The 22,574-nt window shown below is 43.1% G+C and overlaps 1 protein-coding gene across 8 annotated transcripts in view; it reads right to left on the bottom strand.

The window, feature by feature from the left end:
- Positions 1-2,099: 2,099 nt before the first annotated feature.
- The window catches only part of TSC22D1 (TSC22 domain family member 1), a 95,838-nt gene continuing 75,363 nt past the window's right edge, over positions 2,100-22,574 (bottom strand). For 2 of the 8 annotated variants that reach the window (XM_005433234.4, XM_055701513.1), the window contains 2 exons: positions 4,655-4,706; positions 2,100-3,532 (listed from right to left, as the gene is read on the bottom strand). In XM_005433234.4, coding sequence (XP_005433291.1) covers positions 3,275-3,532; positions 4,655-4,706 — 310 coding nt within the window. In that variant the 3' untranslated portion in view covers positions 2,100-3,274. The other 6 variants (XM_027815671.2, XM_005433235.3, XM_014286058.3 and 3 more) reach the window with 6 other exon arrangements.

Here is a 22,574-nt window from a genome sequence, read left to right as displayed (position 1 = left end):
TAAAAACAAAAATCAAAACAATTAATTCCAGAAGCATTACAACACCATTGACTGAAACACTTTTTATTTGGGTCTCAAGTGCAATTTTAGTTGATTTGAATCTGTTTCACAGAGAGGCTGCAGTTTTGATAGAGCTATTGCTAAAATCAATTCAGCAGCAAAACACTGCTCTGCCTAACTTTAGCAATTAATAAACAGCTACAAAGAAAAGCTCTATAGGTACTGAAGTTTTAAAACTAAGAGTAAATTATCGTATTTGTCAGCATTGAAGCACAAGGTACTAAAATTGTTGATTACCTTAACCAAACTTTCAGACTTCCAAATACTGTATTAAAGAACAGTTAAAAAAAATATCTTGGATTTAGGATATGCTCAGGCTCTTCGTGAAAGAAATAAAAGCAGAGGTTAATTTCTTTCTTAAATAAAAAAAAGTAATTACTTGCAAATTTTGGTAAGTGAAGTGGGTGAAAAAGCGGCTCTGCATGTTGAGATTGACTTTTTTATATACTCAATGTTACAGCCTGGAAGTGCTAAAGAGACATTCAGAATAGAAAGGCAACTGGAGACAATTAAGCCATTTAAAAAGCACCAAAATTAGCATTCCTTTTGTCAGATCCAAATAATTCCAGTGCTGTTCTGCCACAAAGGCTATCATCAATTTCTAATTTTAGCTTAATCCATGAAAAAAAGCATCTCGCATTTCTCTCTGGCGTTTCCTCATTAAGAACGTTCTCAAATTATAGACTGAAATCTCAAGAACACAAACTACGAATTAAAGTTCACACTCCCACATAGACACACTCACGCATGCACTTTGATATACTAGTCCCAATAAAGGTAATGCAACTACTCATGCCGTGATACAACTAAGCAACGCCTGAACTGCCGTATGATGAGTACCCAAAAGCAAGAATTTAGCTATAAATCACACAAAAAGATGATCTGTTCTGCCTCTGAAGCCTCAGCCTTCTTGCTCCCTCTGCTACACCCGATTACTCTCAAAACATGAGATTCCATGAGAACGGTATCTCCTGATTTTCATTATATGGAATAAGCAGTCATATAAGACCCTATAAAAAAAAAAAACACCACACACACCTCTGTAATTAACCCTTATGTTTTAAGCCAAATTAATTCTTTCTATTCAAATTTTAGGACAATGCTTTCAAGGTCAAAGAACTGCCCTACCACTCAAAGCACTGACCATTCTCCCTCATTAACCGGGAATACTCTTTCAAGTATACAAGATTCACATGCTCAGCACTAGCTAACACCATCCACTGCAAAACTGCAAATTCCTTTGCTCCCCCGGTTATAGCCTATCAATCACGCTGTATCTAGTCATTCACCTAGAAATCGGTAGGTTTAGATTCAGTTGTATTTTAATCATCATAACTAAAGAGGAACGAAATACTTTTTTCAAACCAAAGGGAAAGTTTTTATCTTCACACATAATTGGAATTTCTTCTCAACAATTTTAGAAGGCAGAATTAATACTGCAAGCCAAGTTCAGACAACTTTAACTCACAAAAGTATCAAATAATCAAGATAAAAAGCTGTGGGAGTGAAAGTGAGAAATTCTTGGATGCCGAGGTTTCAGCCTGGCAGTTTGAGAGGAGGGCAGGTCAGTCATGTTTGCACTGCCGGGGAAGCCGTAATGCTTGCTGCCTCAGTCACCCTGAATTCAGGGTATCGGAGCTGCTGCCAGCACGGGGTGACCCACGCTCAGGCACGGGTGCAGTGTGCTGCCATGGAACAACCATTGCACGAGATTTATACGTTCATAGCTGATCATACAAGCAGATGCCTGACTCCTGCTTATCTGCTACTCCACATACAGAAGGCACTCAACAGTCCTGCCTGCACACGACCAGAGCAAAACAAGGAGCTTTGCTTAGTCAGGCCCCCTATTCCCACCTCCTTCGTTTGGCTTCATGTTCACTGTGTTTTTAAGAACACTGTGGAAAGCGGGAGATGCATTTTTAGCTGAAACTACACCTCTGAAGCCTGGACCTTCTCCTGACCTCTCTGCTTATGTAAAACTGCATTGCAACATGTTGACAGTGACTGTAGTTAACATTAGTACAGTATACAAACAGTGATTTATCAACATTGTATGCTTTATTGAAAGTTGACAAGTGCAACAGTTAAATACATTGACGTGTTACAACTGTTTAGAGAACATGCACAAAAACATATGCATACTACTATACAGATCATATGCAAAAAATCCATACTGGGAAATCCAATTTTTTTTTTTTTTTTTTAATTCTTTGCTAGCAGGGTTTGATAATTTTTGGAGTGGTTTTTCCTGTCTTGAACCAAACTACAATGAACAAAGATTTACTTCAAGATAATCAGCAGCCAGGGAACTTCAGAAGTTACACAAACAGCATAAATCTGCCAAATTCTGAACAGTTGCGTAGGTGCATTCTTATTTATGTAGCATAAAAAAAACAACTTTCCAAACTTCTTCAGATCAGCCAATGAAACAACTAAACTTCAATCTGTACAACCTAAATAGTTACAGTTTTCTATTTTACAAAGTAATTACACTAAATACACAAATATACAGTAGGCGAATAACCTTCATTGTAATTATCCTATGACCCAACTGTACGTCACCTACCTGCTTTCTATATATAATACAGCTTTATGCACCTGTCCACTGCTTCAAAAAACGGTGCAAGTATTTGCACTTAAGGTTTCAGGTGACAATTAAATGTTAAAACACTGAATTTACCTTTCTCCCTCTCCCTCTTCGATCCTATGCACCAGTCCTCACTTTGGAACCCCAGTGCACTATGGGGGATTGAACCATCACTTTTTACTCCAGTCTGTTTCTTCATATTTCCAAGCTCGAAAAGCACTTGTATCAGTTATGTCACTGGATGAGCAGAAGGTTTAAAAACAAACAAACCAAAAAAAAAAGAATTCAGGCATGCAGCTTCGCTTCTCAGCCATTTGCAGAAGCTGCTCAAGTCCCCAGTGTACTTGTGCTAATTCTCTGGAAGAAGTTTATTTTATTCAGTCAACCTAAGAACAAAGACTCCTTCAAGCCAAAGGGGGGAGGGAGGGAAGAGAGAGAGACAGATGAGTGCATAATACGGGGAGGGAGAGAAGCCTCTCCTGATGTGTACGGGGCATGGAGTCCTCAGTCTGAGTTGCAATGTGCACTGAAATGGATGAAGGGTGGCTGTGGCGGATTCCCGCTAGTCCTTCTTGCTCTGGGCAGTCCAGAGGCCAGCAATCATGATGGCAACGACATCCCGAACTATGCTGAAGGCCCTGACCCCTGTGATGCCGGCTGAGCAGGCTGCTGTGTTGTCCCTTGTGACTGGGAAGAGGAAGGCGGGGAACCAGTCTGCAGCTGTGCTTGGAACTGGGCAAGCTGCTCCGGGCTGGCCAGTGTTTTTAGCAGAGTGTTTTCTTGCTCCAGCTGGGAGTTCTTCTCTATCAGCTCTTTGATTTGCTCTTTGAGGACCTCCACTTCCTCCCTTACCGCGTACATCAAGTGACTCTTTACCAGATCCTGAAAGGCAGCAGAGAGCAGGAGCGTCAGGAGAGCAGCCCCGCAGGCGACCCACGGTGGCGGGGGCCGGCGCCGCCCAGCTCTGCCGGGGCGCGGTGCGGCAGGTCCCCCCGCGAGGGACACGGCCCCGGCCCACGGCGGAGGGCGCCGGCCCGGCCCCAGCGAGCCCCACCGGAACCGGGGGCCGGTCACAAGCCGCCGCACACGTGCGGGCCCGGGGAGGGCGGTGGGCCCCGCCCCCGGCGCGCGGCCAGGCCCCGCCCCGCGCCCGGCCCCGCCCCCCGCGCACCGGCTGCAGCCAGTTCTCAGCGCAGGTTGCCGCATTTCCCTCCCTCCCGCCGACCGTGCGCGGCCGTGGATGACGTCAGAGCGCGCCCCGGCCAATGAGCGTCCGAGTTATTTATAGCCGGGAGTTAAAGGCTCGGAGTTTGCCTAGCAACAGTCGGCAGAGGCTCCCGTGAGAACGGCTCCAGGCACCGCTCCAGTAACAAAGGGCGGCCGGGCCCCAGGCGCAGCGCAGCGGGACCGCGCCGGGGGCAGGGCGGGGGCCGGGCCGGCGGCCGCGGCGGCCCGGAGGGGGACCCGCCGGCTCCGGGCAGCGCGACGCCCGTGCCGGCCGCCGGGAGAAGGGCGCAGCGGCGGAGGATGCCCGGCTGCAGCCCGCGGGGGATGCGCTTGTTTGGCAGAAGCGGGATGCGCTAGGAGTTTTAAAAAAAAAAAAAAAAAAGCGAAAAGCACCCCAAAACACCCCCGCTTTGGGGGGTAGGCGTGTGTGTGTAACACCCTACACACACACAAATGCCGCTGTCTGCCCCAGCAGCGCCCCTCCCCCGCCGCACGGAGCTGGGATCAATCGGTTGGGGAGGCAGGAGCCAAAAACGATGCCGTCATTCCCTCTCCGGCATCGATAGAGAGAAGTGCGCATTCCTCCCCGCAGGAAGCCTTTGATCGATAAAACAACAACCACCAGAAAAAAAGCCCCCAGAACCGGAGCCGTGCCTCCCCCTCCCTCTCCCCGGCCCCGCTACCAAAACGCGTCCGCGCACGGGTTAACCAGCCGCATCCCCATATTGTTTACCGCTTCAAACATCACCACGGTTTTATGCCCCAATCGGTACGTACCATGGCTTGCTCGATTTTGTTGTCGATAGCTACCACGCTTGCACCAGAGGAACTGCAAAAGAGAGAAAGAAAGAAAGAAAAAAAATACATTAGCGGCGGCTGAATTATTTAAGAGAGAAGAGACGCGGGCATTGGTAGCCAGTTGGCTGAGAAAGTCATCCTCACGCTGCCCTGCCGCCGCCGCCTCACCGGGATGCTCCACTGCAGTAAAGCAACCTGTGAAGCCGCCCCGAGCCCCCCGCCCGCAGCCGGATCAAATATCCCGACATTTTGCCCCCCAGCAGACCACAAAGACCGAGCTTAACTGCAGGCTGCGGCAGCCGCGCTCCGCGCCGGGGAGGGCAGCCCCTCCGGGGCGGGGAGACGAGGCGAGGCGGGCGCCCGGTGCCGCCGCTGCGGCTCCCCCGGACAAAGGAGTCAGCCCGGCGTTCACCTGCCCCGCCGCCGCCGCGCCGGCAGAGCCCCTCGGACACAACACTTATTTACCTACTGTCGAGCCTCAGGGACGAGTTGTCGGTGCCCAGCAAGGACGATAAGAAGGAAATTGAGAAGTGTCTTAGTTGATAAACTCCTAGATCCATTGCCACTGGTCTACAACATTGGGCATTCATGCAATCGCGGCCAGAAAGGCTCCCCGCAGAAATCAGGTCTCCCTCTTGCCGGACGTGTGCGTGTACGCGGGCGGCGGGGCAGCTCCGCCGGGCGGCGGGGCGGCGGCGGGACCCTGCGGGGCGCGGGGCTGCGCTCGGCCAGCTCCGAGGTCAGCGCTCCGCCGCGCCGCACAAAACCTGGCCATCCCGGCCCCCCCATAATTTATGCGGCGCCGCCGCCGTCCATTGGCTGCGCCGCCGCTCGGGCTCCGCCCCCCGCTTCATCGCATCTCATTAGGCGCGCTTGCCCCCCCCCCCCCCCCCCGCCGCCCGGGGCTGGCAGCGCCCTGGCCGCCCCGCAGCGCCCACGCGGGACGACCCCGCACGGGTGGGTGGGGGGGCGGCTCTGCCCCCTCCTCCCCCCCCGCGAAACCCCGGCACACGGGGTGCCGACGCGCGGCTCACCGTGGATTTCCACCAGCAATCGCTGACGGCGAATGAAAACAATAATAATTATTATTATTAATAATAATAGTAGTAACAGCAGCCGCAGCCGAAGGAGCTGGGGAGCGGCGGGGGAGCCCAGCGCGCTGCCAGCCGCCGCCGGCGGGAGCGCGGCCCGCGCCGCCCAGGGGCCGCCCGTCGCCGCGCCGACAGCGCCACCTATCGGCGCACGGCAGGGCCGGCCGGGCCCCGCCGCACCGGGGCAGCCCCGCCGGCAGGGACGGTGCCTGCTCCCGCGGCGGGATCCACCGCCCCTACACACATCTCAGCCCCGGAGAATGAAACCCGTTACCGGACAGCTTCGCCTGTGCGGGATGCACACGCACAGACAAATGCACCTGCAGATAAAACTTGTTTCAGACTCGTACAGATCTGCTAAAACAGCAGCGATCCCTCTTTGTCCTTTACACGCCTTATTAGTCCCTAAAACCATTTATGAAAAAATATTCAGCCATCAGATCATCCACAAAAAGCACGCACTGCCAAACCTTCGGACTTCTAGCAACCCAGCTAATACTCTTGTACAATAACAGGGAAAATGCGTATTTGCTGATTTTTATATTGTCATCCAGCACTTATGGTCTTAAAAGTTGCAGCACGTGCCTAGTAATGTAGGAAAAAATTATCCCACATAACTGTGGTGTATTTATCAAGAAATGTTATGCTTTCAGGTGTCATCAAACACAGCCACTACAGTCACAGCCAGTCCAAGTGATCCTCTCTACCAGTAGAGTTTAGGAGGAGACCCAAGGCTGAGCTTGACCACCACAAAACACCTCCACAAGAAAGGGCCAGCCTCTAAAACCACTATCTGCTAGACCTGCACTTTCGTAAGGCATTACGTTACTTAAATGCACAAAAACAAAGTAAAAAACCTCTTCAATTCTCTACAGCAAACCTCTCCAAGAGCTGGAAGTCACATATATGTCACAGGTGTTGCTCCCAGAGAAGCAGGAAAGCCAGGAGGCACAGAATAATCATCTTAAAGCTAAATTTAGCATTTGCGTATCTGCATCATCCTTCTTAGTTTATTTACGTTGTCCTAGTCTACTATTCTTTCATTCAGTAATGCCAGCAGAGTAGTACAAACTAATCCTGTTCACAAGAGAGGTGACATTTAAGAATAAGTGCTCATCATAGCTGCTATCCTAGTACCACACAGGATGTACATCCCGCAAGGGCACAGCTCTCATCTCGCCATCTTCAGATATCAGGGGAAGCTCCACAGGATACCACCTAACAGGCTGAAAATTAAAGGAAGGGGGTTTTGAAAAAAATCCTTTGCTATTACATTTGCAAGTCAATACAGGCAAGTAAATTAGAACCACCACATTAAAACATACGTGTCAGGCTCCAGCTTCCCACCTCCTGATGGACAAACACCAGTAACCATACAATGTGAACAGACTTCAACTAACCGCTTTCTTTGCAAAGGTTACATACTACACACAATGGTACTCAAACATATTCAGTGATCCAAGTGAGCCATTTAATAAACAGCTCCAAAAGCACATCATCTGTACCGGAATCTGTATCAACTTCTCTCCTAGACTTGATCTAAATTAATATTTTATGAAGAGCTGGGGTTTGAAAATCAAGTAAATGTCTCAAATGACTCCTCCTCACAGTAGGGGACTTAGGACTTTAAAATTAACGGAATTGCAGCTGGACACAAGCTCAGGGGCAATCTCTGTTCCCTAAAGGTCTCAACCTGAATGGGGCAGAGTAGATATAAAACCAGAGAAATTGTATCTCTGCTAATTAGGTCCTTATAAAATAACTCCCTGGAAGATAGCAAACTCACATGCCCACACAGACGTACCCTTGAAATGCCTGCTTTTGTTGCAGGTCAGGCAGCAGACGTTTGTATGTGTTTTCATTAGTACATGTAAAAATAAAGTCATGGATGCATTCCAAGATGATCGTCAGTGCTGCCATAACAACTGGTGATTATAAAACACCATCATCCCACTTATGACAGAAAAATATGATTTTCAGACTAAATTAACAATAAGTAACATTGCCCTCTAATCTATACTAATGTATCTTCGTGAAGAAGAGATACAGGTATGATCCTAAATCCAATTCCCACTAAACTCTCTAGCCATCTTCCATTAACTTCAGTGGGCTTTTAGCAAATTCATTTATTTTTAGATGCCTACAAGCAGAGCTATGATTCAACTGAAAGCTGTCAGCTGCGTAAGTAGGACTGCATATTAATATGCATGTTCTGCTTTGCCCACCCTATTAAAAAGCAAAACATAAGCGTCCCTTTATGGCTGAGAAAGCTCTAAGCTCTCAAATCATCTAGGAAATAAAAAAAGCAGGACATGTACTTTCATGTACTACTTCATCCCCAAAAAGGCAGGGGGGGAAGAACACTAATCTGTGATGTTCTCACCTCAACACCACATCATCTGCCTGACAAGAACATGGACAGAACTCCGTATTTAAAGTTGGGGGTTTGCTATTGCTGTTTTATATCATACATTTTAAAAAATCTACACAAGCTGTAAGGAAAATAATCCTCCAAGCTCCCTTTCCCCCCCTTGCTTGCTCATCAATTTGTCTCCCCTCCTGGCCCCTCTACCATAACATTCAACATGCACTTTACTCAGCTTATGTTGTTTTGATTCACTCACCTTCTCTCACAGCACTAGAAGGGAGTCAAGATGACTACTATGTTACTCAAAATCTTCTCTCTCTCTTTTAATATCTCATTAATAGATACTACATGGTATTAGACTCCTGCAAAAGCTTACAATTTTACATTCCTGGGAGCAGAGGTGAGAAAGGCTGCAGAATTCCTTATTTCTGTAAAGCCACCCCAGGTCTGCACTGGGCTGGACCAATTCATGCCCGCTGTTAGCCCTGGACATGGAATGAGGGTCATTTATTTAGAGTCCCATCACATGGCAGATCATACACTTTGGAAGTCTGCCTGGTGTTCACAAACTGCTTAAATTAATAGAAAAAGGGTTGAGATGGGTTACTGAGAAACAAGCAGGGCAGAATACAATATACTGCTAAACAAGGAGCTCACCAGCATCTCTGATGCTCAAGTAAATCAACTGCTTAAGTTGAAACATATACGGTAGTGAAAGACTTCTTAGCATGCTTCACCTTTTGTAGTGTTTCAGTTCTTAAACACTGTTTCTCCCACTAAATAAATTTCCTCATCTCAATATAATCACGCTAAGCACTTGAAAAAAGAGCTTTTCATCTTAAGCACATAATGAAGTAAGCTGCAGCACAGAACCATTTTGTCTCTACGCAAGTTTGGTTTGGCGTATTTCTGTGTGCATGTTAGATTCTTTCACTTAAAAAAATTACCTTTCAGGTATCTTGTCAATGTATGCCCCCTTTAAATGCCAACATTAAAAGCCCTAGATAAGCATCTCCTGAACTTAAAATAAATCTCATCTTTTGACCATGTTGCAAAGAGACCACACGAAAAACTGTACTAGAAAACAGCAATTTCTGTCACAGCACGCTTTCAACTTACACTAAAGACAGGCTCAGATCCTGTGCACTTCAGCTATAGTTATCAACCACAAAATTAAAGCACTGAAAGGTTAAAAAAAATTTTTAACAATTACTAAAGAGTACAGTAATTAGATTCTACATGACATCTGACTTTACATTTCACTTGGCATCTAAAAACAGTCAATAAATGGCAAAGTACTATTCTGCCTTAAAATTCATAAATTCAAAACTATTTGTGTACTGACAGCAATCCCCCCAGTATCAAACTTAGCAACACTGCTCCAAGCTAATAACCTGAAGAGGAAAGTCTGGCTGCAGTTGGCTTCAAGGACTTAAAGAATTATTTATTTCAATACACCATGACTTTTTTTCTTCATCTCAGTAAAGGTACACGATAGGCTGGAGAAGCTTCCCAGTGATTTCCGCACCGCCCCCCGCCCCCCCCCGTAAGTTATAATTATTTTTTTAACAGACTAAGGACAAAACCAAACCAACCAACTAAAAAAAGATCACATTCAGATAGTCTAAAAGATCACAGAATCTAGCCAACATCTTTTTCCAGCCCCAAAACTTGTAGCTAGGATCTTGATTTAAAGAAAACTTGGAGAGGTTGAGAACTTACTGCTCAGCTCCAAAGGCTAACACATTTTATTTCTAGTTTGAATTCTGCAGATTTCCATTTACATATCTCTGCTAAATTGAAGAACCTCTTGCTGCCAGATACTACTTTAAATGTATCTTTTCCTCCCCCATAGTAAAGTTATTTGCAACTCTAATTTGGTTTGCTAGGAATTGGGTTTTAGTCCCATGAAAAAACAGATAAAAGGGAAAGCTATGCAAGATGCTAGTGAAATGAACTGCTATATTTGTAAATAAGTTGGTTTTTTTGCAGATGTGCAAGCATAACTAAATAAATAGTCAGCAGAAAGAATACATACACCCTGCTGGGGTTCTGGAAATAACCTGACAGTACTTCTAATTGCAATGCACACACTGAAATATCATGCTGTGTGCTCTGCACAGGAGACACAAAGCTGCATTTAAAAGCAAGAAGGTAACCATGTAAGATCAAAAGACAAACAAGGAGAGGTTCTCACTGGCCCCTCTGAGGATATCCTCTTTCTCTTTTACAGGCAACTAATTGCTAAGTCAACCCCAGTTGTTTTTAATGAGAATTATAATGATTCTACCAATTGTAATGCTGACAAAATAAAACATAAGGTCTGTACCAAGTACCTGGATATAGACAAACACAGAGATAATCCACCCATCAGAGAGAGCTCTGCAAAGAAATGCAAACCATCTTAAAGCAATTTTGATGCTTGGAGAGGGACATGCGGCATACCCTTCCCTGTGATCATCCACCGATGACCATCTAGCAATGCAGCTGGGATGAAGGACTGTTCTGTGCACATCCACTGAGTTTCAAGATCTCCTCAGTCAAGTGAGATCTATCATAACTCAAAACCTGAAATTGCATCCAGATGTTACACCACCTAAACTCAGAGAATTACATATTTGCAGTAACATCTAGTTTGGGAATCACAGGCTTCCCTAATTTCATATCCAAGCTTAAAATGAGTAAGTGTAAAATATTTAACTTCATTGAAAGTGAAAGTCCTTGTCAGTATTACATAAACTTCCCTTGACCAAGGACTGGAAGTGGGAAAAGATCCACCAGCTGTGTTAGCACCCCTGAAAGTTTTAAGTGAGACATCTGAGCCAGGAATTTATTTTCTTTCCTCCAGAAAGCTACACACATCACTCTGCAGGCTGACACTGTCCCCAGGATGGAAGGGGAGAAAAAACCCCATCTGTTTACTGCCATAAAGCAGCCTACGTAGAACAGTGGTAAAATGTTACAACCCAAGTTTCACTACCCAAAGCATGGAACTGTAACTCATCTTTCCTTTATGTGAAATTTGGTTTAAGTAATTTTAGATTTAACTTATTCCCTGTTCTTATGCATAGCTTTCATGTGCAATGATTTTCTCAAAACCAAAGAGAACACCTAGAAGGAAAACCTACTTACACTAGCATTTAATCCCACTTGTTCTAGCTGTACAACAGATTTTTCAACTGTGTACTCCAAAATTAAAAGAGGGAAAGAAACAATGTCACTGGACCATTTCAAGTTACACCTAACATAACAAAAAGAAACATAGCAAATATAGGAAGTGGTTTGGCACAGTGACACCACAAGCATTTGGAAAGCTGAAGTTCTCTATATTAACTAGTATCTCTGACCCAGGGGGCCAACAGCCCAGGAGGGACTCAGACAGTGGCTGACACCCACCCCACTCTACCTTGATAGCACACAGTGGGATTTAGTCATCAAATTAAGTAACAGCTAATTTAACCTGTAACTGAGCAGGGTAATCTTTTATCATTTTTTAAACTCTTAATATCTTCTGTTTCCTTAAGGCTGTGGAAAAGTCACTCCAAGTAACATGAAATGGGAATACTACATCTCACTGACTGGTGCTAACCATGGAAGGGGGACAGAGGACCTTAAGTCCCTCCATTTCCCCTGTCCCCAGTCTCCAGTCCCCATAAAGCCTACACCTATTATGTCAATCTCTTCCTTCCTCTTTCCCACCTCCTCCACTTTTTCCAATTGTTCCCCTTGAAACTACATTGAAAATCTTGGATCAGCTAATAATTTACTCATGCTTATTAAGAAATTACTTATACTGCATAACAGTTGGCCTACACTTCTCACTGAATATCATTTTCCCTTTAATGGCTACTTTTCAATTCAATGCTTGAAATTAAGCCTGTGTTTCCCACAGAAGTATATCACACTAGAAGCAAATTCAGAGTTGCTAGGAACAAAGCCAAAACCCACACAATTAACCAGTGTTGTCCTATGGTCTTCAGGAAGTCTGGAATGAAGTTCCCTATTCCAGCTTCTACAGAAATGATTAAAAACAGCCAGTGATGATCAAAGGAGAAAAGTACAGGCATATAGACACAAAATGTAAGGTAAGATCACAGTGCAGGAAACTGAGTGCCCGGGATGTGGAATACAATCTGCTGTGAATGAGGATGAAGGTCCGTCATTGCTCAGCTTTTGACATGGCAGATCACTCGTTACCACCCCGTTATGCAGAACCTTTTTTAAGGACATTCTGTTAAATAATAATAATAAATACCCAACACTGCAACTCTGTTACACATATAGTAGAATAAAGACAATAAGGTCAGAGTTCAACAACAATTTTCATCCTTGGCAAATATATGAAGATGACAGACCTCTATCCAATTGTCCTTTTACACTCCTACAGTTTCAATCTCTTCACAATCACTGGCAAATGGCTTCAAAAGGTATTAGCAATATCAATTAACAAGTAGGTGAATGACTCCCCTGGCTCTAATGTATGTGTAATACCGTATTTCCTAATTTCTTAAGTGGTCAAAACTTTCTACTTCAGATGTACCTCAACCCACAGTTTTATCAACATCTGGTGACTACTTAGAAAATTTAGAGAAAAGTCAAGAGCTGTTGTTCCATCCAAGCAGAAGTGCACTTTGACAAACAGGCTGCATTCACTCTGATGTATTTAAAGGTATTTTTATAACTGAATGGAAACTTGCAGTTATAGAATGTACCTCCACCCATTCAGGAAGCATAGGGGAAACTTCCAGAAACCAGTAAGAATGCGACCTGATTTACTACACCTATTGCACACGGCAGTGTATCCCAAAGTCTTGCTCCTCTTTATCAACCTTTAAGTCAGCCATCTGCTGGACGATTTCCTGCCCAGGCTGTGCTTTCCCCACCCTGTGGGAACAAGGATATGAGAGGAATCTGATGTATGCTCCTGCTTCAACTCGGTACAGCATTAAGAAACAGGTACAGCTAGACCCTGGAGCGGGAAAGTACTCCCAAGCGTCTTAATCCAGGCATAGCTTCAGTGACTTAAGAGACACAAATCCTGCTGACTCACGACCGCAGAAATCTCAACAGTATCTCCACATAAAAAAAACCATTTACCTTCTCCCCACTGAAGGAAAGAATTTTAAAGCAATACTGACCTGAAATAGAAAGGCAAGAAACCTGGGAAAATACATAAGCCTATGAAATGAGGTGTGCTTAAAAATGACTTCAAAATTACCTTAAGACAGATAAATATATTTCAAATCTGACCCAACTGTGCCTTATGTCTTTAGAGATGTATTACCCGCTTTAGTGCAACACTTCGTTCCTGTAATTCTGCCACACTGCAAACCAAAGAGACCAGTCAGAACACAATGTGCCAGCTCAGCATATTTGGAACACCTTCCAGGCCAGAGACTGAAAATGGCTGGCATAGGTCCCACCATCTACAGAAGGCCCATATACCCTGAAGTCCTGGTTCTCCTTCAGTTGGGATTCAGCCTTCCTCAGTACCTTACTGCTCCTCTAAAAGAACCCCAGCCAGTACAAAGCCCTCATTTTCCGCAGGACTTCATCTTCTAGGAAGTACCTTGAGACTGTCAGATCCATGGTGGCCACACAGAACAGACACCACTGACATTTAGCCACCCTTGAGGCAGACATTTTGCAAACAGCAGAAGATAATCTTAATCTTTTAATACACAACTTGCAAAGGAAAGCTTACAGCATGTTATTTCATACCTATTCAATATCTGGGTAATAGTCTTTATGCAGAGTTGGCTAAATTTGCGAGTGGCATACTGTTTATGAAGCAGTCCTGTCCACTCCCTAAGAGTTCTGATGCCTGTTTTCTGGTGGATATCCACATAAAGTAAGTTTCATTAGCTGTTCCAAGAGTCTTTTGTACAAAACGAGTTCTGAGCTCATTTATATACTAACTGAACACTTCTTGAAAACAATTACTTCATCCTCCAGAAAACCACTGTTAATAAGATAACACCTTGAACCTTTGTGGCTTAGAAAAAAAAAACCACAACCTCAAAACAAAACCCCCACAAAAACCCCAACCAGCTCCAGCATCAGAAGCCTGAGATGAGTAACCCACTCAGTAACACATGGGAATCCAAAACAGCTCCCGGGTACATTTCCTCATTCTCGTGCAGGGTGTTAGCCCAGATGCCCAGTGGCCACTTCTACAGCATCAACGTGGTGAGCTGCCACACTGCTGTCAAGTCCTGCTGCAGGACAGGATTTAAAGCCCCTTTTCCAGCTCCACCACTGCTGCAGTGCCCCACCAAGCACAGGGCACAAGTCAGCTCTTCCAAAAAGCCACCCCAGGCAGCCTCCCATCCAGGAAGGCATTGCCTGCTCCCACACAAGGTACAGAACAGGGGAATTCCTCTCTGACACTCCCCAGCTACTGCTAATCGCTAGAGGCCCTGGGCAGGTAGACAGTAACATCGATCAGCAGTTCAACCCCGAGCAATCATGACAGCTATAAACAAAAATACTTGCAAGTGAATGTTTGAGTCACAGGGTAACAACGGTGCCACTGAGATAGGCTCCTGCCTTAAATTAGTTTGGCCAAACCTGTTTTTCAGCCCCATTTCTGAAGAATTCGGCATTTTAAAAAATGCTGTTGATAAACTGAAACAGGTAGAAAAGAACCATTGAACTGATTCAGAGATTGGGGTTGGGGGAATTCACTTATACTGACAGACTGAAAGATGTCAAGGTACTTGAAAGGATCCTTGAAATCCTTGGAAGGACTGAGAATGATGAGTGAAAAGCTACCTTTAAATAGTGAAAATGCTAGGTTTCAGGAGCTGTCAGATTTTTGTTTTCTTTTTTCATATTAGAATGTATCTATTTAGTATTTGCCTAATGATGAATTAAAGCCTGCCTTTGAAAAATAGTAAGAAGGACCAGCTCAAATACAGCTGGTTTTCTATCCCTTGATATCAGATCAGGTAGAGGCTGGATGCCCTTCACTAAGGAATGCTTTAAACCAGCTAAAGTTACTGAAGTTCAGATAGGAATGACCTAAATATAACAGCACAAGACACACAAGTTTTTGTCCCTTTAACCAATACAGCCCACCTTAACCATTCCAAGAGTTAGCAGGTGCACCCAGCACTCCTTCCTTCCAGCTGACGCCATAACCAGAGCCTGAAGCATCTTCTGACTTGGGTGGGTTCCCCCAGGCCCCAGGCTCACATGACCTGCATTTCCAACCAAGTTTCAAAAAGAAATACAGAAGATGCCACGACACCATTTGTTCAGTACAAATACAGAAAAATGCCGATACACACCAGGCCTCAAGCAGACACAGCCACCAACTGCCTGCAGTACAAGAGAAGCAGGAGCTCCTGCACACCTACATAATCACAGTTTCCAGCTGCTTAGTGCTACATAGCTCCCCAGTAGCACACAGACATTAGGGATCGCTCTTCCACAGCACCCTGGCAGAGCTCCAGAGCCTGAACTCTAGATCTTGGATGTCATTCTTGCACACAAACTTTAAATGAAAAAGTATAAAGTATTTAATTTTATCTGCACTCCCTCTCAAAAAAGAGATTCTACATCTAACCTGAAGAAAGCCAAATGCTTCTTTTGATTTGGCCCACACATTCAGTAGGGTCAGTTTTGGAAAGCCAATATAACCATATGCAACAATAGCCAAGGACAGCTGCGCAAGAGGTTGAAGTTTCGCCTTCATTTGCAATTTATGGTGACGTGACAATCAGCCAGCCTGAACTCACAGAAAAACAAGTAGAGCAAAACCAGTGTCTCTGTAAATGAAACTAGAGGGAACAAAAGCAAGCGAGAAGTAAACAGGAAGTAGCTTGCTGAATAAGAATACAGGAGAAGTCATCCACATTTTCTACATAACTAACGTAGATTTTGGTTTACAACTAGAGGTGCTACGCTGGGCTGCTATGTGTATCAGTAAAAATCAGTTATAGCAAAACCTCTTAATAATGCAGAAAGGTTAAAGAAAAAGCATGTCTACTCCATCACACTTTTTTTCATCATACATTTTGTGGAACAGATTGTTTCCTACCACAAACCAATCTTCTCAATACAACCTTTCTTGCTCGGTAATATATGAGAACACAGGTCATTGCTGTACACAGACGCCACTCAAGCACAACATACCTTTTGTTGTTATATTTCGATTTCTATATAAAATCATAAAGTATTTCCATTACACTGGTTCCTTAGGCATACAGGTGATTTTAGTGTAGTTTTTAACATCCATTTCAAAATTCAAGCATGTTTTTAGAAACTGTTGATTGCTGAAGAACTTTTTTAAAAAAGTTTTCAATGTATAAATTTATATTCTTTAAAGAGGCACCACTCACAGAGGAAAGCTATTCTCCGTGGGCAGTACCGCAAACATAACATGACAAAGGTAACAAGTGAATATGTATAATTAGTATTTATCAAAATTTATATGATATGAGCAAGGTTTCTGGATTTTAAGGCTGTGGTGTAACAAAAGTTACCAGTTCAGAGATCAGAAGTTACGAAGAACACATTCTGTGCTCTCTCCCACAGAAGGGTATTTGCCTTCTGTACACAGAACAACAGCTCTTTAACATGAAGAATGAGGGCATTTTCATTCCCCCAACTATCAGATATTTTTAACTCAGTAAAATAATTCTTCCCATTCACCAAGTTACTTGGTATTTCTTTTAAACACTAGAAAGGAACCAGATCAAAACCATCCACCTCATTTTTATACTGTTTAGATGGAAAGGGAGGTTAACAAATGTAATGCAGAAGACCATGTTTTATTTCAATGTCTCTCCAAACATTTAACAAGACTGATTAACTAAGCTGTTCTTTAAACACATGACAAGACAGAAAATATATTATGTATGAAAAATATTTACATGAATATGAACGTGCTTGATAATAAATTTCAAATCATGTCAAAATTGTCATTATTTGGTTTAGTATTGCATCACTTAAGATTTGGAATAACTGTAATAACTTTTTTGAAAAGAGGAAAAGTACTGTAATGGCAAACAGTTTACTAAAATATCTAAAATAATCTATATTATAAAGAGATTTCAAGACATGCAGATTTTCAGTGAATAAGTAAAACAGTAAGTAAACAAAAACTATGTCTGCATGACACAGTACATTCAACCAATGTGATACTCCTAGCTTTAAATAGTTTGAAATAGTTTCAACTTGTGCCAAGCACCTTGGTTTAGGAGAAGCATTTTTAAGTACTTGCTCAAACAAATTCGTTTAAGAAACCATTTTTTTAAAAAAAGGAAGAAAAGTAAATCAAGCATCTAAAAATTAAAAATTTTATAAATACCTCTTTAGATGCTGTTCCAGGTCCAAGAATAACACTTTCATGGTTATTTGGTCAGAGCCTTGTTTCTGAAGAAGTGTCACTTTCATTGATGTATCTATTTAGTACCCACTGATTAGTTTCCCCCAGATAGAAGGTTGGAAGAAATACCTCTCAGTCCTTGGCAGCCGTAAGATTAGCATTAGCATTCCACTATTAACCACAGGTCCTGAACTCTGCAGCACTTTCAAGAATCACAAAGCCTCACCCGTTAAAGATTATCCACTCGCTTCCATTCAAAGTTTGAGGAGTTTAATTGTGGTTGGTCATGATTAACAAAAACAAGAAGGGCGAACAGTGATGACACTACAGATTCTGAGATCACATGGTGTGCTGTTACATAAAGCATCAAGAGAGATTAAAATCTTCATGATTAGGTTTTCAAACCTCAAACAAATGCATCTTCATTCAGCAGCGCCAAATTTGCCAACTCTCAAGCTGATTCAGTCTGCTCTCACTTTTTCTGAAGCTTGTTAATCACTACAGGTAGCCAATTCTGCATAGAGAAAAGGCAGATGAGTTGTATTGTTTCTCAAATCAAAGTTCTAGTGCTTAATGACAACTGTAATTAGACACAGAATCAACAGTACCCAATTTGTCAAAACACATTTTACACGGGGAAATCGTATCCCCAACTACTATTATAAGAAGAACTGGTGACGGCAGTTACAGACATGCATCTGGTTAGTCTCTTCTGCAGACCAGATAAAGATCAACTCATCATGTATCAAGCCAAAATTCAATCAAATACTGTGTATTCTTCCCCATAGAAACACCAATCGCCATAAGGAATTTTTGGTGCACTGTAGTACATCTACCATCTAACTAGAAGCGTACTTGCATAGGGGTCATTATCCAACACTGCTTCGATGTAAACATACTCTTCTCTATCACTGTGAAAGCTTTTCAGTGAGAATAAAAATTGACTTGCCCACAGCACATTGTAGAGAAGTGAACGAGATTCACTTCCCTAGTCTACACAGGAGCTGGAGAGCCAGAGATACCCCCTCACCGTGGGAACGGCCAGATACTTGCAGCATGCGTGCAGGAGCTCCCACCACACAAGACAGCATGGGCATTGATGTTACACTCTTCTATCAGACGGAGACCACAAAAATGCAGACAAAACCAGAAATCAAACCTAGCAAATGTTACGTGGGCTTACTGCTAACTGCTAAAGCATGTCAGTTCCTCAGGCAGATTTGCCTTGTAAGACTATACAGGAAAGAAACCAAATAGAAGGGCCAAACGAGTTGGCTCAGAGCACGGCCATCTACTATGCAGCTGCACCTCTGTTGTACCTTGCCAAGGCACTGAAGACGTGACTGATGGCAAGAGAAGCAAAGCAGGTATTACACGATAAAAAAAAACAAACCAGCCTGGCCTGGGTGAGGGAGGGGTAGAGCCAATGCTTCTTAGTAGAACCAAGTCTACCCATCACACAAAGGGAATATTTTGGTTAAGAAGTAGAAAGGAAGCAAACAAAAAGAAATAACACAATAATTGGTTTTTTTTCTTCCTGGCAGTAAGGGCTGCGGTGGGATTAGTTCTCCATTCCCAAAGTCAAAAGGGAATTCAGTTAATTTAAAATAGGCATCAGAGCTACTAACTGTGAAGCAGGGCAGAATATTTCCAAATGGGTCTTCCCAGAGCCTGGTACACCTGACTTACAAGGACAAAGCATCACGTTCCTTTTAAAGCACACCAGGGAGATTGAAACAGACAAGTTACACTCTACAATAAATGTTTCTCTCATTACCTCAAGTCCATCTTAACACAGCATGGAAACGGGTAACAGTCATGGCTCATTTGAGCATTCTCTTCTCACTCCCACCAAAAAAATCATGGAGGTGGGACCACTCAGATGGTGGAGCAGTTGTACTCCAGGATCTTGGTTCTCAGAGAAGAAGCACAGAGGTATAACAGCCCTGAGAGAGATGCGTGCTCTGAAAGCAGAGCTACTCTTGAAGGCTTCAAGTGGAGACTAACATGGTACAACCAAATATAAAATGAGAGGGGGTGGGGAAGGGAAATGATTTGTAGAAGGAAGGAGACTTTCAACAGGCTTTCAAGGAACAATAAGGTAGCAGCAAAGGGATCATCCATTACAGCAATTAACGACTATTAAGATGAGAAATTTTAACCCAGTATTATTTAACAGTTTCATTATTCTAGATGAAATATTACTTGTAATGAGGAATCTTGCTTATTTTAAAGAGCCAAATCATCAAGCTGACTACAGAAATGCTCAAAACCAATTTCAAAAAGCTGAACCGAGACAGAAATTACAATTTGAGTGGCATCTTTACATATCCTTTCGTAGTCAGAGATTTAGTACACCAGTAATCTCTAAAGAATCCTGGTTACATTATCTTACGTATCACATATCCTACAACCACATATCCTACAATCTCCCTTGGCTGTTCTATAAACTACACGGCTGACCTGTGGCAGTCAGGCTCAGCTGAGTCTGTATCCCACAGAACTGCACCAACAGAGCTGACTGCTTTGGATTTTAAGCTGCCCTTCTCTTAATCCTCTTTAACATCCTTGCCATCTCTGTTGCCTGTATGCCCCTCTGTAAGGCTGCGCAGCTGACATCAGCTAGGAAGACAATCTTTCTCCGTAACTGTTGTGCATACAAGCACATGCACTGGTCACAAGTGTTTTCCAGTATGCCCGAAACAATGAAAACACATTGCAATATGTTGGAGCGGGAAAGGGAAGAAAGCAGTGCCATTAACCTTTCCCATGGACAGTCTTTACTTTCTCCTTTCCTATTCCAAGACACCCTCCGAACAGAAGCTCCATCATGCTAGGGGCTGTGTTAAGCCACTTAGAAACAAGGTCCAGTAAAAGTTGTGCACATCTGACCAATACATCACTCAGCTTCCAATGCTGATATGTCTCAAATCTGGGTTTCCTTTATAGCCAGAAGGATCATTAAATGTTAGATGACATGGGGGGGGGGCATAGAGGGGAATAAATGTCTAGAGACACCAATGTAAGCACTGAATATAATTAATGACAGATAACTAACCGTACTATCAATTCATGCCCACAAACAAATCAAAAGATACTGTAAAAAGTTATCCTTCCAGCATCCTCCCCATGAGCTTATGCTAAAGCCCTTGTAGTTTGCCCTGCTTATTAAAAGAAGTCTTGTCAGAGTCCGTTTTAAAGTGAGAGACAAATATATATGCATGTATGATGCAGGACTACTGGATATATTCAGCTGCTTCATTCTGCAGAGAAGCAAGCGCACTGCTGAGCCCAAGAAGAGAAGCCATAGGTAGCTCCACCTCTGGTAACACTAATCACCCTCCCTCATGCTTCAGCCCCAATTACGGTGATGACTTTACAGTAGGGCAACACTCACAGGCTTAATTTGATGCTAATTCTCCAGTTATGCCAAGTAAAATGGTTTCTACACCACTGATCTAAAAGCACCTAATTCCAGTTCATCACCTTTTTATGTGGGGGTTTTGTGCCCCAGAGGAGTCCTACCAGTTTCATTTATCACAGCCATGTGAAACAGCGAAGGATTTGCGTTGTCAGTTACCAGAAACCAAATTAAATCTTAAAACATTAACTGCTCCAGAGGCAGGTATCCCAATAACCGATTTTCCTCGTAAACATTCCCATAAATTTGACAATTCTGGTTACAGTGTATTCAAGTAATTAAAAGTATTGCTCAGTTATGTGTAGGTTAACAACTTACAGGTAATAGAAACCACAAAGAAATTGTACGTCAACTGGATTAACTACATGATCGAACATTTTTACTGCCTTGAAAAATAGCCTCTAGCTGCAACCGAAAAAAGCTTGAAGTACAAGGATCTTCTTTCTTCTCCTGTCACATTCAAGAATTCAGCACCAAGCTATGCTTTCCTTCCTTTGTCCTGAACCATTCTGGCTCTTATATAAAGTGACAGATTGTGCACAGATGAATTATCACTGTGGGTACACTAGGATGTCAGATACGGGTAAGTTCCAGCATTTATTGAAACAAAAAACAACAAGATTTCATGCATGATAGCATCAGGGTACCTAGGTTCTCCCCTGGCCATAGCACTTATGCCCAAAGGGGAGGAGGGAGCACATTTCATGATACTTGATTTGCAGTACTCCTTGACAGTCTTGCTTTTAATTAAAAAAAAAATACATCAGCGCAAGTTTAGATTTAGCCTGGTAACTGAATGAATCTGGCATTCAGCCAACAGAATTTACTGTTTATGTCAGTCTCGATGAAGTGCAGCACTTGAGCCCGAATTCCTCAGCATGTCACACATCACTGAGTGAGCTGCCATACCTTCATGGAGTAAACATTTAGCAGGTTCATTTCCCACATACTACAGAGGACTTAAATAGACTATAGGACTTAAATAAAACACTATAGGACTTTAAAAAAAGAGACAGCTTAAGTAATCCACAATTTACCATAGGAAAAAGCAGAAAATAAAGCACAAACCAACATTTAGACTACAGACATAAAAACCCTGATGGTAACCATGTCAATTTTGATGTGATGCAACAAACTAAGAATTATGATGCGCATGAGTGCTTGATAAAGCAGAAAATATACCAAACATTCAAGCTTTTCTGGAAGCTTTGAAGTTATAAACATGTAATCCTTCCAATATTTAAGGGCTAAAAAACTTACTAAAATACTGATCCAAGATTCATGTAAGCCAGCACTCAGGATTTCCAAAGTTCGATCTGTGATCATACACCAAGTGTCTAAGACTACTACTATAGGGGGTTCAAAATCAGAAAAAAAAATATCTATGTGAAGTTGTAATGTGTGTTACAGGAGATGCCCTACATACCATTGACATTGTAACTTAACTTTTTTTTTTTTTTAATGCTTTGTTCCCCCTCACCCCCATTTTAAAATCAACCTTTATGGAGTACTTTGCCAAAGTGTTTTTCAAGGCTGCTGGTCAGCAACAGCAGCACAGAAAAAACAAATCCGACTTCAGAAAATACTCTTTAGAAGTCATCAGTGAAGCAATACACGCTGGATTATCACGGGAAATAAAACTGACAATGAGAAATGGTAAAAAGCAAAGACATCTGCACCATAAT

Source organism: Falco cherrug, chromosome 2 (assembly GCF_023634085.1).
Source record: "Falco cherrug isolate bFalChe1 chromosome 2, bFalChe1.pri, whole genome shotgun sequence".
Classification (NCBI taxonomy): Eukaryota; Metazoa; Chordata; class Aves; order Falconiformes; family Falconidae; genus Falco; species Falco cherrug.
This window is presented reverse-complemented; position numbering and strand designations above follow the sequence as displayed.